The sequence below is a fragment of the Salvia splendens genome, chromosome 7 (assembly GCF_004379255.2).
Source record: "Salvia splendens isolate huo1 chromosome 7, SspV2, whole genome shotgun sequence".
In the NCBI taxonomy this organism is placed as follows: Eukaryota; Viridiplantae; Streptophyta; class Magnoliopsida; order Lamiales; family Lamiaceae; genus Salvia; species Salvia splendens.
The window spans coordinates 2,591,701-2,605,967 of NC_056038.1; the positions used below are offsets into that span (position 1 = coordinate 2,591,701).

Sequence of the window (14,267 nt, forward strand, 5' to 3'; positions counted from 1 at the left end):
CCATTAGAACTAGTAGTTCTGTTCAATCTGTGAGAGATGATCATGATTCCATGATCGAAATCATCGGTCCAATTTTAGGTTGAACTGGCAATTTCAATTTAACCATGCGTCCATAAATGCACTCATAAAAAGAAAGTTCAATAAAAGAATAAAGACGGAAGGGAATATTTTAGACTCGACATAGGTCGTCTTAGCACAATAGAAACATAATCAATCAACTATAGTAGTATAAACTAACACAAAAAGGTGATTATTCAAACAAGATTAGTTTGCATAGATTTCCTAAGAGTAGAAAAAACAGCAGCCCAACCCGAATCAGACGGATGGATCGAATCCCAGAAAATCGAACGGCTAAGATCCCCGCACACCACATACTTCTTTTTCCCGTTCTTGTCAACTCCTCCACACTCACCACTGCAACATGGCTTCAATCTATTTGGCACATCTCCTAATTAAATTCCACAAAAACCCAAAAAAGCGTTAGGTGAAATTCAAACTCGTGAACTATCAGTCAAGACGTTTCAGGAAATTCGAGATTTCGTACCCAAGGCAGAAAGGAAGCTAGTGTAGAGGTCCAAATATGTGAAGATAGGAGAAGCAGCCTCAGAGTTCAATTGAAATATATTTTGCTCCAACAATTGGTTGTGTGACATTGAGAAATTATTGAGTGCTGCATTGCAATTTTGGTATGAATTTGAGGCTGTGCTTTGAGGCAAACAACCTAAGGGTCCAATTCCTGTCACAAATATTTTCTTGATTCCAAAACTATTTAGCCTCTTCACATTTGACATCAGTTGGGTGATCACTGATCTTGAGAATCCTTCTAGTCCCTGACTCACAAGGTTCGTCGTGATTAAAAAAAGGGTTAATGATCGAATATATCCCGACTTTTAATAATTTTATATTTACTCTAAATTACATTTAAATTTTTAAATTTTTATCTCAACCTTTAGTAATTATATTAATTTTATCATATAATTTCCAACCTACTTAGTTATCTTGAATACATTAGCTAGTTCATTATTTTCCGATCTTTCACATGAAAGGGACAAAAAAGTTTCAGATAATTATTTAAAAAAAAATTAATCTTCATGTACATAATTTACTTTTGGAAGAAAACTAATTGGCCATCTCCGACAAAACATTTCACCATTATATTGTTGGAGTGAAATTTTAATAATAGAAATTGATACAAGTTGAAAAGATTGAAACAATATCAAATTGAAAAAAAATTGGATAAAATTAAGTGAGATAAATTTCTAATGTTGGGATAAAAATGATAAAATCACTAAAAGTTAGTAGAATAAATTGATTTTTTTTTTGTTGTTGTCCGTGATGTTTTTTATAGTAATGATTGGGATATTATAATTTATAAATAGACACACGATATATAAATAAAAATATGATTAGAAAAATAGGAAATGTAATTAGTTGAACAACTTGAATACCTGGAAGGCGCCGTTTCTAGCTAGATAAGCACCATAGTCGTTGCCGGCAAGGGACACGAGGGCGATCGAGGAGCTCAAGTCGTGTGTGGCAAACACGTTTTTCTCTATAAGTTGTTGGAGGAAATCAATTTGTGTGGTCATGTTTGGTAGATCATACAATGTCTGGAACACCCCAGAGCCTCCATGAGCAAAATTGATCCCATTTTCTACCACTGATTTCGCGCCGTAATTCTTGATCCGACGGTACGCTAAAGGCGCCCTTACGCCAAAAAACGAGGCTGCAAGGTGTAACAATCGAATTGTATTGATCAAATATGTATTGTTTTTGGTTCATGTGATTGAATCTCACAATTTATTTGTAGATTAATTATTATATGATAATTAGTCATGATAATTGAATGGCACCTATGCTATGTATACATATATCAAAACTTTATATTTAATTTCATTACTAAAATTAGACCAACATATGAAAACACAGGTAACGGTAGGTGAGAAATTACTGACTCAATAAAAAAATCCTATGTCGCACATATGTATGCCACCATTTTAACAAAATAGGAGTATCTTTTTATTTAACTCATTAATTAATTAATGAAACCGAATTTATTTGCACGAAATTGTATACTAGTAGTAGTATTTTCTGTTCCACAATTTGTTATGTGGTGATAAAATTGACTACACTACAATAGATTTAGACGAAGTGAAACATAATTGGTAAGACATTTTTCGAGTCAGCATGAATTGTGAGTATTCATATAGTAGTACGTATAATACTTATATGCATAAACATACCAATGTAATCTGTAAGAACCCGGCCATCGGAGAATCTTCCGGAAGGTTCTCCGGGGAAAGTGAGGCCGTAAGGCGACTTCCACGATACTGAATCCGACTGCAGGTTTCCCGTGTCGGCATAAGAATCTCCGAACGCGAACAGCAGCTTCACATTTCTTCCACCAACATCATCCTTTCCTGCTTCAAATATCAATGTCAGACATCAAATTGTTCTGTGCTTCTCTCTCTCTCTCTCTGTAGTAAAAATGTTGAAGAAAAGTGTGAAACCTTTGGAGGGAACAGCAGAAGAGAGGAGGCAGATGAATAGTGTCAAGACCACTTTCTTTCCCATTTTTGGTCGATAAATTGAAATGTAATGAAAATAGTATTGATTTGATTCAAGATTTATATAAATTGATTAGTTGTGGCAGGTGAGAAATAACTGAAACTTGTAAATTTAACACCGAATGCAATAAATGATGTTACTATAATTTCACAGACAATAAATATTAGATAAATAATGCCAATGAATAATTAACCATGGATGGAGCTGGTTGGTAGAGTGACAGCAAAATTAATTAATGACCAGTGAATTTAGATTACAAAAATAAGATTAAAATGTGAAAATAAAATTAGCTAAGATGCTTGAGGCCTCTGTTTGATTATAAGTCATTTTAGAAAAAAACAGATATTATTACATGAACAAAGCTTCACAAATCCAAACAGTGGTTTACAACCTTTGTACAGTTTTCATGTAAATTTGCATCCTCAGCAGTTCTCTAACCTCTGTCCGACGAGCTGTGTGGTCGCCTTCGTGTTTCATCATCTCTTGATGGATTGATCGGATGAACAAATGGCAACGGATGATGATACAATCACGGTGTTGTACCGTCTGGTCAGTGTGCGTGCATGCTTGAGCAGAAACACGAACAAATTGGTTGAATTCGCGTGCTGGGAAGATATAACGCAATGCATCAAGATGCAGCAGTGGCTCCGGTTTGGGACCTGCTGAACTTTGGTGGGTTGGTCTTGGCAACATCGGCTGTTATCATCCAGCCGTTGATGATCTGAGATGAGGAAACACGAAAAACATCAAACAATCTTGTTTGAGTTGAGAATGATTCTTGCAAGAAATAACAAATGGGAATACCTTTCCATTCATTTCTCTGAGTGCAGTGCTCGCAGCCTCTTCCGTAGTGTATTCGACAAAGGCATAGCCTTTAGACCTCTTGGAGATCTTGTCCATTATGATTCTAACTGATGGCAGTGAAAAAATAAAGCTTAGAAATAAAGGTCATTCATTTCATAAATCGCGCTCTAAATGTTTGATCATTCATTACCTTGAACGAGCTGACCAAAACCTTCAAACGCTGCGCGTAATGTTTTCTCAGACGTGTAGAAGGAGAGACCTAAGGACAGAACACAACGCGAGTATTTTCAGCTGAAATTACACGTATAGATTTACAAAACAGAAATTTCATGGGTATATGAGTTGAAGTATACCAGTCACGAAGAGCTTCTTTGTTCGAATATTGTTTGCCAGTGTCGAAGCTGAAGAATTTTCAGAGGCTCCGGTGTTCTTACCTGCAAATGCATACGGTTTTGTTGCTTCACCAATATTTTACAAGTAACTCTATGGCCTACCTTTGGTGGACAGAGAGCCAAGCAAGAACGAAACAAGAAAAAGAAAAATACGAAGATTCCATAGGATGGGTAAAACGGTTTTAATGATGAAAAACCTGCATAATCTTTATCATCTGAACCAAAATTTTCGTCTGGCAGGATTGATAGAACACCAGGCACATCTACACCAGTGAGTATATCTGTCACCAATTTATCATAGCAAAAATGTCGATCGTATGTATTAAGATGCAGCATACAAACCAGCTAACTCTCGAGCGCACTCATCATCTAGTTCACAGCAGAAACCGAAATTGGATTGCCAGGAAATGTGGTAAATACACATCTGAGCATCACTCTCACTGAAAAAACACAATGAAACATCTCAAAAAGGGGGAATCAAGAGTCATAGAGCATTGAGTAAGACTACTCACTTCCTCAAAACTCTCATCAAGACTTGAACGTAATAATCAACCACTTGCGCCTTTCTGATGGCTCCGATTGCTGGTCTCTCCATCCGAACAAGCCACTGCTTAGTAGTCCCAGCAGGAAACAGCAACGTGCTTCCAAGCAAAGGCTTTGAATCAGTACTCAATTCAATACTCGGATAGCTGTAGTCTTTCTGCGTAGAATCAACATCTGGGTCTGGCTTAACAGATAACACTCCAGGCACACCTGATGTCAAAATTCATCACTTAAAAATCACTATTGCCACAACTTCCATTCAAAAGAAACCTGTCTTTATTTATGATTTAGCTATGTATACAGTACGATAACGCATCAACATCGCGAAAAGGGGAGACATACTTGCTAGCTCATTAGCTCTTTGTTCATCAATGTCACAGCAAAAACCAAAATGGGTATCACAGGAAGCATCATATATACACCTCTGAGCATCCTTCTCACTGAGAAAAACAACACCACCAAGATTAAACCAATTTCTACCACATACACATATACACAGAGATAAGAACATGATGTTCCAATCATCAACAACAAAAGAGCCACAAACATAAACATCAAAAACATTATTCATGAAATTGAAAAAGGTCAAGTCTTGCGAAGATATAATAAAAACCCACCTGTCCAAAACTCTTCTAACTTCCAAGAAAAGTTACAAACAAGTAATCATCAACAACAAAAGAGCCACAAACATGAAATAAAAAACATCAAGAAATTGAAAAAGGTAAAATCTTGCGAAGATGTAACAAAAGCTCACCTCTCCAAAACGCTTCTAACTTTGCTGACATAGTAATCGATAATTTGGGACCTAGCGATGAGCTCACGCGGCGGGGCTTCGACCACCACCCTCCAATGCTGATTATCGCCGCGAGTGCTGAATTTTCCAGAATGGGTCGTTGAAGAAGAGGTAGTTGAAGCAATTTGTGCTCTTATAATTGTCGAAGTAAAAGATGGAAAAGTAGAATTTGGAGAGGTGAGGTCTCGAGAAGTTGTTCTGGCGGGGAAGGAGATGTTGCAAGGGGGAACTTTGCAGTGTGGGACTGTGGAATGTTTAGCAAAGATTGGTGGAAACGCCGCTAAAGAAGAGAGCTGTGCTTCCATGTCTCACTACAACACCATGAATCGGTGAAGGGATAGCAGTATTTTGTGCAGTTTTTCAGTTTTCACTCTAAATTAATTTTTTTTTAAACTATCTAAATGTCCATTTTTCAAAATTGAATTATTTTAATCCTTTTTCATTTTTACTCATATTAAGCCTAATTCTTTTTTCTTTCATTTTTCAGAAATATCCCCATTGTAAGTTCTAACAGTAAATATATTAAAAATTGATTTTGGTTTTAGATTCTTAATTAATTTATTATTGTCAAAATATTGTAAACTATCAGTAGTTATATAGTTTCAATAAAACTGTACTAATCTTAATTAAACTAATTGTGAACTTCTAACCTATCAAAATGACCTATTTTTATGTACAGTAGTAGTACTTAACTTAATTAGCTTAATGGATGAAAAGAATAAATAAATTTTACACAACAAAAATAAAATAAGATAATAACCGAATTTCATAGATATAATAAAATTTCATAAGATACAACATTTAATTAGGCTCCAAGAAGAGCTTATTTTAGTGGAACTACTTCATACAAACTAGTACTCTCTATCTCTCCCATCAACCTATACACCATGCCAACATGTCATCCATCTTCTCCCTCAAAATTTTCACTTAAATACCATCATTTCCATACTAGAGAGAAGAGAGAGATCCAACCAAAGAGTAGATTTCCCTTCTCATGACCACCAGTAGTTGATGATTATGACAGAAGTGGTGTTTCCACATCTTCCGTTTGCTCCTCCGCGTTCTTCTTTGGCGCGTCTAGGTTAAGTGTCCACGCGAAGCACAACGCCACCACCTGAGCAATCGAGCCACAATAAGGCAAACACGCTCCAAACCTTAAGCAGTGCAGACATGTATGTATCAAGCTAGCTTACCGTGCTCAGTGTGGCGATTATGATGCTGAAACCTCTACAGTTGAAAGGTGCGTCGCTTGATAGAAACCACGCTGTGAAAAAGAAAAGATCGAAAAAAGAGATAATCAGATGCACTCCACGGCATTCCTTTATCTGGATGATATAATCGAGTGGCAGACTCACTGGTTAGAGGACTCATTGCAAGTGGTGAAAGAAAGCTTGCAATGGATTGCACGCCACCTACAAAGCCTTGCGCTTTACCCTGATTCAAGAAAACGAGAGATGCAAGTGAGAACACAGCCGAGAGATCCATCATTAGTATTCAGAAGTGAACTCACTTGATCTGCTGAAGTTGATCCCTTGGATATCACTGCATACGTCTGCCATTTTTGAAAACATTGAGCAAGTTAGACGAGATCATGATGGAGAAAATCTACATTTATTTTGTTGGCAACGACGAGGAAAGAAAAGAACTTACAGCGGGTTTGACAAGGACATAGATGATTCCAAAACAAGTACTCACATAAGGCACCTGTGTTGGCATGGTTAGCAATCAAGAACTACACGATAAAAAATTAACGTTGTGGTTGCTGGAAAAAAAATAAATCTAAATTTTCAGTCGGAGTAGTTCTAGCATGTGTCTATACGAGTTACATACCCACGGTGCCCAGGCCAATCCATAAAGCAATCCCTGCGTAAACAAATTCGTGTGAGACCCTTTCTTTTTGGAGAAAAGGAGATGTTTTCAGATTTCTTTTACGTATTATAGTAACTCACATATGCAGTATACGCGAGCAAGGCTGCACAAAGAATCACTCTCTCGCCAACCAAAGGATTAAGTAGCGGAAGCACCAATATCTTCAAACAAGCAATTGAACGAGCAAGAATTAGGATGAGAAGACATTTGTCACAGCAACAATTCAAATGGATGGAGGTTCATGACAGTGGTTAAATACGAAAATAATCCCGAGAGCATAAGATCAAGTACCTGAGAAAAGATTGAGCCAACTTCCACAATGATCGAAACTTCTGATAATTGATTTTTGTCGAAACCAAAAACGGCTTTCATATAGTACTGCAGGATAATAAAGGATTATTAATGGTTGTATGCCATTTTTCCATTTTTTGACAGATGTGATGGAAAAGGAAAAATTGAATATGAAAAGTGTATATGTAGAAGTTTTCAATAACTTCTGATACAGTTGTCAGAGACGTACCATTATGACACTGCTGATACCCGACGATCCCAGCTCATAGAAGAAGGAGACGAAAGAAATGCGCTTAAGCGTTGGGCTAAGGAAATTAAAAGGCTATTAGTATAAGATTTTAGGAATTGGGGCTATTTATGCTTGCACAGAATCAGATCAGAAAATGTGTATTCATAGACAAAATGAATGCGAAACGTCTAATATTTACCTGCTAAAAACAATATAAGCAGCATTCTTCATCGAGTAATATCGATTTGTAACAATCCTAACTGCCTTGTTTAAGCAAGAAATATCATGGTCTGATTTTCGAGTTGATTTCACTGTTTCGTTCAGAAACAGCCACATGTAAACTGGGACGAAGGTCAACAGAACTATCGACACCTAAAATTGAAAGTAACGTCACATAACTATGTGGGTAAAAGACCGATACATGAAATGGAGAAAAGGTCACATCTTAAGTTTACCTGGAAAATATATTCTTCCGGAAGAAAACGTGCTAGCATGTTTCCTATGACAAGTGATACAGAGAAAAGGCCAGTCATCCAACTGAAAACAGCAGCCCTCTTGCCCTCATCGACTATATCGGCCTGAGATATTGTTAAAGAGTGAGTAAACACAGTTCTTGTATTGGCAGATAGTATTGCATGGTATCAGCAATGAACTTACAACATATGCGACTGCAATGCAGAAAATGGTCCCCTTGCTTATTATCATAGCAATAGTACGAATAGCATAATAAGCATAGACTGTTCCTCTAGCTTGATTGATCGCAAGTAAAGCTGCAAAAATGATGATATGTGTGGTTAACAAATGGAGTACATTAAAGCAACAACAAAGAATAGTGAATATTATAAGGCTTCGAGGAAACATACAGAAAGGAACAATATTTGTCGATACTGTGAGAAGTAGGAAAGGTTTACGTCCATACTCATCAGACAGCTGACCCAAGAGGGGTATAACTATCATCTTGAATATTCCGGTAATCTACAAACACACAAAACACAAGCTGAATTCAGAGAAGTACAATATCGATGCAGTGCGTGCAGTGGTGCAACAAGTATTATAGAGATACTAAGCAGCGGTATTAATTGCATTGGTAATTATTCCTTCAGTCTTGCTACAATAAGCTTCTTTGGTTAATGGACAATGTATCCTTAGCAAAAAAATAGACTTTGCTGGTCAGGTTATACATAAGAGATATTCCTTCCCCTTCATTTGTTTTTCAACTCTGATTGGTTATTTAATTCTTTTTCAGGTTCCCTGGGTGAAGATTTGTAGTAACTATATCAATAAAGAGGAAATGAACTTTCATTGCCTTAACCACACTACTCCTCCGGCCTTGGTCCCCATTGGTAACCAGCAATAAAAATCTCCAAAGCAGCGTGCCTTTTCAATCATTTTTCTTGACCTTATAATCTCTATCCAATATTTCTGCACCAGGATAATATCTAAATAGAGGCAGCAGATCTAATAAATAAAAGGCTAATATCTCCTCTCTAGCACTCAAATGAAAGTCAATCAGAAATCCAATCTGAAATGTATACATAAATGGTCTCAACTGTGACATGATATTTGAAAGCCTGGCCATATCACTACTGCAAGTTGACCTGATTAGTAGCATCTTCACTTATCTGGCTAATATACAAAGAACTTATATATCCCCAATTCCCTATCAGCGTTTATCTTTGTCATTAAGAGATAGACAATGCCCGTGCTTATAAATCTTTAAGACAACCTTGTATTCGAATTAGCTTTTTTATTCTAATATGGCATCCGTAGTAAAACTCAGCAAGATAATGTCATGTATGCCATTGATCCATAGCTTGACAAATTGGAAACTGACAGAATTCCCTTTCATTGATGACAGCCATATTCTCCTCACTGAACTAAACTGATGCCCACAAGAGCACCTTCAGTGGTCTATCACAACTATCAAAATTAGCTTTTGTCAAACGATCACAACAGACTGTAATGGTTATACACATCCGGTGACGTATGTGTATCAGTCTCAGTAGTCAATTTAAAAGAAATACCCACAAGAGATGCCTATTATGGCCATTAAATTCTGTAATATATAAGTGAACTAAACAATGCATAAATAAAAAGGGTTTTCTTTCTGTAACTAGAAAAAGTAAAAAACCAAATAAATGTCATTTTCTGCATAAAATTAAAATCAATGGATAAGCTTATTAAAAACAATAAATCAACATCAGTCATTGAAAAGTGGGATAGTTTTATAATTTAATATGGACCTTTACTACTAAAGAATATAGAAAATATCTTCACTAATCAAATGGCACAAGCAACCCAAAGATATCTCAAACTTGCACTCTTACGCTTTGTACATGAATTCATTACATTACAGCGGGAGCCAAATCCAATCAACCTCTAAAAACACCACAGAAATTTACCAAGAATCCAAGAACACATAACAAGAAAATCAACAAACTCTAGGCATGCCCAGATGAGTCAAATGGATAAGTATATCAGAACTAAACACTTCATACAAAATTCAGTGTAAATTGTAAAAAATTCACAACTTTAACCTTCCAACCAAAAGAATTGTGTGTGTGTGTGTGTGTTAAGGAAGAAAGACTGACAGTTTGCTGGATGCCATTGATGTAAATGGCCTCAGAACAATTCTCCTCTCCTGGACAGAGGGCGTTAGTTGTGAGATCAACCAGAACAGAAACAGTCATCTCATCAGCAATCCAATGCACCATCAGTGGCAACAGCAGGTGCACCAGTGGCCTCAGCTGCCTCAGCCCCTCCAACCATGCCGCCATCTTCACCAAGATCCCAACTTTCCCCACTCCCCTCTCTTCCTATAGAGTTCTTGATGATCAATAATCAATACCACTCCCTCTCTCTCTCTCTATCTAAATTCTAACTTATACTATTGCTATTCAAGGATGGAAAAAAAGGAGGGTAGTTGGGAAAACTAATTTCAGCAATGGCGATGTGATTGGACCGTCCAACAACGGGTTTTAATTTTCAAACGCTTAGGATTAAAGAAATCGACGGGGGTTCGTGGCGGAGGTGTACCTCGTGCTGAATTGGTGGTACGGGGCGGCTGCGTTGGGATAGGGTGGGGCACGGTGAATTCGCGTGGCGCCATGGATGGGGCGTGTGGCCAGCGAATGGATAGCACGCTCCAGTGGCTTTCAACTTCATCAAATCTGGACCCGCACCATTTCATTATTTCTTTCAGATTTTATTTGGGATCAAGACACAAACTTTATGCTTAGCAGTCCACCCTTTGCTGCTGCTGCATTGATTCTTCATGAATTTGGAGAATTTACATGAAATTAGAGTAGTAAATGCAGGTGGAGGGAAAGGGAGCAGTTGGTGCCACGTGGTGGATGGATGATTGAAGCTTCAGATTGCTATCCATCCACAAAAATTATGTTAATTAGTCTCGGTTTATTTTTTACAAATTTTCTTCTAAATAAGATGTAACACATGTTTATTAATGGAGTAATACTTTAGCCACTCGTTTGTTACTAAAATTATCCATCCAATAAAAATCATATTTCATTTTTAAATCAAATGATAAGCATGCATATAGAACTCATTTTATTTATACTCCTTCGTCCAAACTAAATTGAATTATTTTTTCCTTTTTAATAAAAAATAAAATATATAATCACTCTTACTTTATTTCATCATCCTTCTTTATTCATCTCCTACTGTTCAACGTAATTTCAATCTCCGTGTCCAGACATTCTGACTCAACTTAATTGAGATAGAGATAAAAGTACTCCAATTAAAAAATGAGATTTATATTTCATTAACTTTTTAACTCGTCATTATTTTGCATTTTTTAATCTCAGTGTTAAAAAATTGACCTTTTAGTTGTAAATAGAAAGAGTATTTTATACAATGATAATTATTTTAATAATAATAATTCGACCAATCAATTAAACACTTGCCCATGTGAGTTAAGAATATCTTTTGCATAATTAATTATGAAACATATGGTAGTCATTGGTTCAAGTTGTATAGGCAAAATTAATGGCCGCATGAGACGTGGGTTTTTTTGGCAAACTTAAAATTGAGTAGAAAAAGACTGAATATCCACATAATTTCACAATATGAGCACGCGGCAAAAATTTATTCAGAGAAGGACTATATACAATTTCAACTATTTTCAAGTTTGAAATTGAAGATTAATTTTGCAGGTTGGTTTCTGATGATAAAAACTATACAGTGTAACAGATCATGAGATCAAGCACCAAAAATATTTAAGCAGAACCGAGCAAGTTCACTGTTCCTCAGCTTCAATGCGCTACTAGAAAGCTAAACGATCAAATGATCGCAACAAGTTAGCTACCGAAGAGCAACAAAGAACAAACGGAATGAGAAATGTTGGAGAGATAGGCAAACTAGTAGTAGTAGTAAGTTTATTCCTCTTTTATGTGTATGTGTGTGGACTGTGGTGATAGAGTGTCAATTACTCGTGTGGCGCTCCAGTTAGCGTTGCATCTTCTTCTTCATCAAATTCTTGTTCCACACCTTTGACCTCGGGGACGTAATGCATTAGCATGTTCTCAATCCCAGATTTCAGAGTGACGGATGAGCTAGGGCATCCGCTGCAGGCTCCTTGCATTCGCAGCTTAACTACTCCGGTGTCCAGATCAAACCCTACATACTCTATGTCACCACCATCGTCTTGTACTGCTGGCCGGATTCGAGTTTCTAAGAGCTCTTTGATCATGGCAACAGTTTCTGAATCATCCTCCTTGATGGCTGTGTCCATGGAGGCAGCAACAGCTGAATCTAATATCAATGGCTGTCCAGAAGAATAGAAATCCATGATTGCTGCAAAGACTTGAGGTTTGAGCAAATCCCATGAGATTTCATCTGACTTTGTTACGGTCACGAAATCTGATCCAAAGAAGACCCTGGTCACTCCTGCACAGTCAAGGATAAGTTATGAACTTATGATCAATTCCAATGAAATCATTAACCTAAAAATTATACTCCATATCTGAAGATGATAAGATTCTAGAAAGTCTAATATAGATAATGACATGATGGTAGCTTGGATACATGATATCACAGACAACACACGAGACATTCTCATGATATTTAGAAGAGCCAAGCTTAATGAATATCATGCACATACTCTTACAACCATGAACCAACACGGAATTAAATTTTTTCATTATAAGGTTCTTCAAACCACCTAATTTCTAGTGAATGCAATTTCAATCTCATCTTAAACTTTTTCTTGACAATCACATTTTGTCTCTCTTCTCCTATGCAAAATCAACTGCAAGGTTTCTGTTTTTGATCCCATAACTAAGAAGGTGCTCGCTGTCTCTCCCACTGGAAACAATTTACATAATGCTCATGGAACTTACATAATTATGCCAAATAAGAGCAATCTCCTTGAGTAGTCCCCATATGGAAAATCCAACTCGAGAGTCATTCGCTTAATTAATGCACTCGTAGGAATGTTCTTAATTAATTCATTCATTGTCCTTCTATTCCAAAAACGGAAAAATCATAAGCCAAACCGAAATGATATGCCAGAATCTAAATACAAGGCACAAGCAAAATGCAGAAACTGTGCCTTATATACGCGATTTATATAACTCCAAGTTAGAAACAAATTCTATCTTGTCTTATTCTCCAGATTCGACTACAAGCCTAGTCATTGGACGACACAGCACATATCAAAATCTTCAGTGTATCATGTTTCTGCAACTAATAAATTCTCCAAGGTGCAGTACCAGCTCATTAGAAACATATAACTAACAGAAACTTGTGTATGTAAACCCTTTTTTCGAGAGTAGGAAGATAATGCCTACCATCAATTCCATAAAGACTCTTTGCCAGTGGCGAACTCATAGCAGAGCGTGCATTAGGAAAGTCGGCACTCCCTGTCTCCATAACTTGCTTCCCGGGATAGAACATCAGCGAGGCGGGATTAGGAGTTGACTGTGTCTGGATAAACATGCTCCTCCTCTGCTCTGTCATATCCCAAGTTTAGAACTGTTAGCAAAAACATTACCCTGCAGAAATCTGTTTCTACATCAAGTAGTTTTCATATGAAAAACCAACCACTTGTGCTCGCTCTCAAACAGTAGAAGGCCAACAGATAGCGCACACAAACCAATCTCATTATTCACACACAATTAAATAAAAGGAACAGCAAATTTACGAAAACCAACTATTATCAGCGCTAACAAACACAAATATCTATTCAAACCCTCAAACAGTAGGGATTTTCGGAAGCCTTATTTTCACTAATTAATAAACATGAAATTAACCTAATCCGCCTACCAATTTATCAAAATCCTGCCTTTCAGACACATAAAGATATTTACAGCTGAACAGACCTTGGAACTGATTCCGCTGGGAGGAGCGTAATGAAGACTTCAGCACGTTCAAATCCGACAAATAACTAGAAGGAGACGAGGCAGACGAGAAGATGTTCCGGCGGAATGCGCCGGACCCACAAGCCCCATTTCGAGGATTTAAGGGTTTCGATAGTAATCCGCCATTGCTACTGCTCAGAAGAATTGCTCGATTTATCAGTCTTCCCCAAATTTTCATTGTTAATCAAACGATTTTTGCTCCCTCTTTCCTCAAATTTCCGAGTTGTGTCGGCGGAGGATGAGTTGATTCCCAGTTTTCCGGCGGCGGTGATTGGCGCTCTGGCCGCTGTGTCGCTAATTCTTTTTGGGGGAAAATTCGTATGCTATACGAATTATACGAATTACTAGTAATTAATTAAATGTAAATATAAAAATACAAACAAAAATGTGTCGAAGTCTAT

At 37.1% G+C, this 14,267-nt stretch overlaps 4 protein-coding genes across 5 annotated transcripts; all 4 read right to left on the reverse strand.

The window, feature by feature from the left end:
• Window positions 1-117: 117 nt before the first annotated feature.
• LOC121811631 (GDSL esterase/lipase At5g03610-like) lies at window positions 118-2,704 on the reverse strand. The gene is made up of 5 exons (XM_042212514.1): window positions 2,511-2,704; window positions 2,244-2,420; window positions 1,449-1,726; window positions 545-830; window positions 118-448 (listed from the first exon to the last, which is right to left on the reverse strand). Exons 1-5 carry the CDS (start codon window positions 2,572-2,574, stop codon window positions 255-257), a joined length of 999 nt encoding a protein of 332 aa, XP_042068448.1. The 5' UTR covers window positions 2,575-2,704; the 3' UTR covers window positions 118-254.
• A 126-nt stretch (window positions 2,705-2,830) lies between these two features.
• LOC121811630 (organelle RRM domain-containing protein 1, chloroplastic-like) lies at window positions 2,831-5,456 on the reverse strand. 2 transcript variants are annotated; one of them, XM_042212512.1, is made up of 9 exons: window positions 5,062-5,456; window positions 4,650-4,747; window positions 4,277-4,517; window positions 4,107-4,204; window positions 3,962-3,997; window positions 3,726-3,806; window positions 3,563-3,631; window positions 3,373-3,479; window positions 2,831-3,289 (listed from the first exon to the last, which is right to left on the reverse strand). In XM_042212512.1, exons 1-9 carry the CDS (start codon window positions 5,403-5,405, stop codon window positions 3,197-3,199), a joined length of 1,167 nt encoding a protein of 388 aa, XP_042068446.1. In that variant the 5' UTR covers window positions 5,406-5,456; the 3' UTR covers window positions 2,831-3,196. The 2 variants fall into 2 exon arrangements, with proteins under 2 accessions (XP_042068446.1, XP_042068445.1); XM_042212511.1 differs by having other exon boundaries at window positions 3,962-4,027.
• Window positions 5,457-5,843: 387 nt separating this feature from the next.
• On the reverse strand, window positions 5,844-10,728 carry LOC121742427 (hippocampus abundant transcript-like protein 1). Its single transcript, XM_042135562.1, has 14 exons — window positions 10,081-10,728; window positions 8,353-8,464; window positions 8,147-8,259; window positions 7,945-8,067; window positions 7,689-7,861; window positions 7,490-7,565; window positions 7,261-7,347; window positions 7,050-7,130; window positions 6,931-6,963; window positions 6,751-6,804; window positions 6,611-6,652; window positions 6,456-6,534; window positions 6,294-6,364; window positions 5,844-6,214 (listed from the first exon to the last, which is right to left on the reverse strand). The coding sequence occupies exons 1-14, from the start codon at window positions 10,264-10,266 to the stop codon at window positions 6,116-6,118; spliced, it is 1,329 nt and encodes a 442-aa protein (XP_041991496.1). The 5' UTR covers window positions 10,267-10,728; the 3' UTR covers window positions 5,844-6,115.
• A 974-nt stretch (window positions 10,729-11,702) lies between these two features.
• Window positions 11,703-14,219, reverse strand: LOC121741408 (nifU-like protein 4, mitochondrial). The gene is made up of 3 exons (XM_042134144.1): window positions 13,828-14,219; window positions 13,297-13,458; window positions 11,703-12,394 (listed from the first exon to the last, which is right to left on the reverse strand). The coding sequence occupies exons 1-3, from the start codon at window positions 14,042-14,044 to the stop codon at window positions 11,934-11,936; spliced, it is 840 nt and encodes a 279-aa protein (XP_041990078.1). The 5' UTR covers window positions 14,045-14,219; the 3' UTR covers window positions 11,703-11,933.
• Window positions 14,220-14,267: the final 48 nt, after the last annotated feature.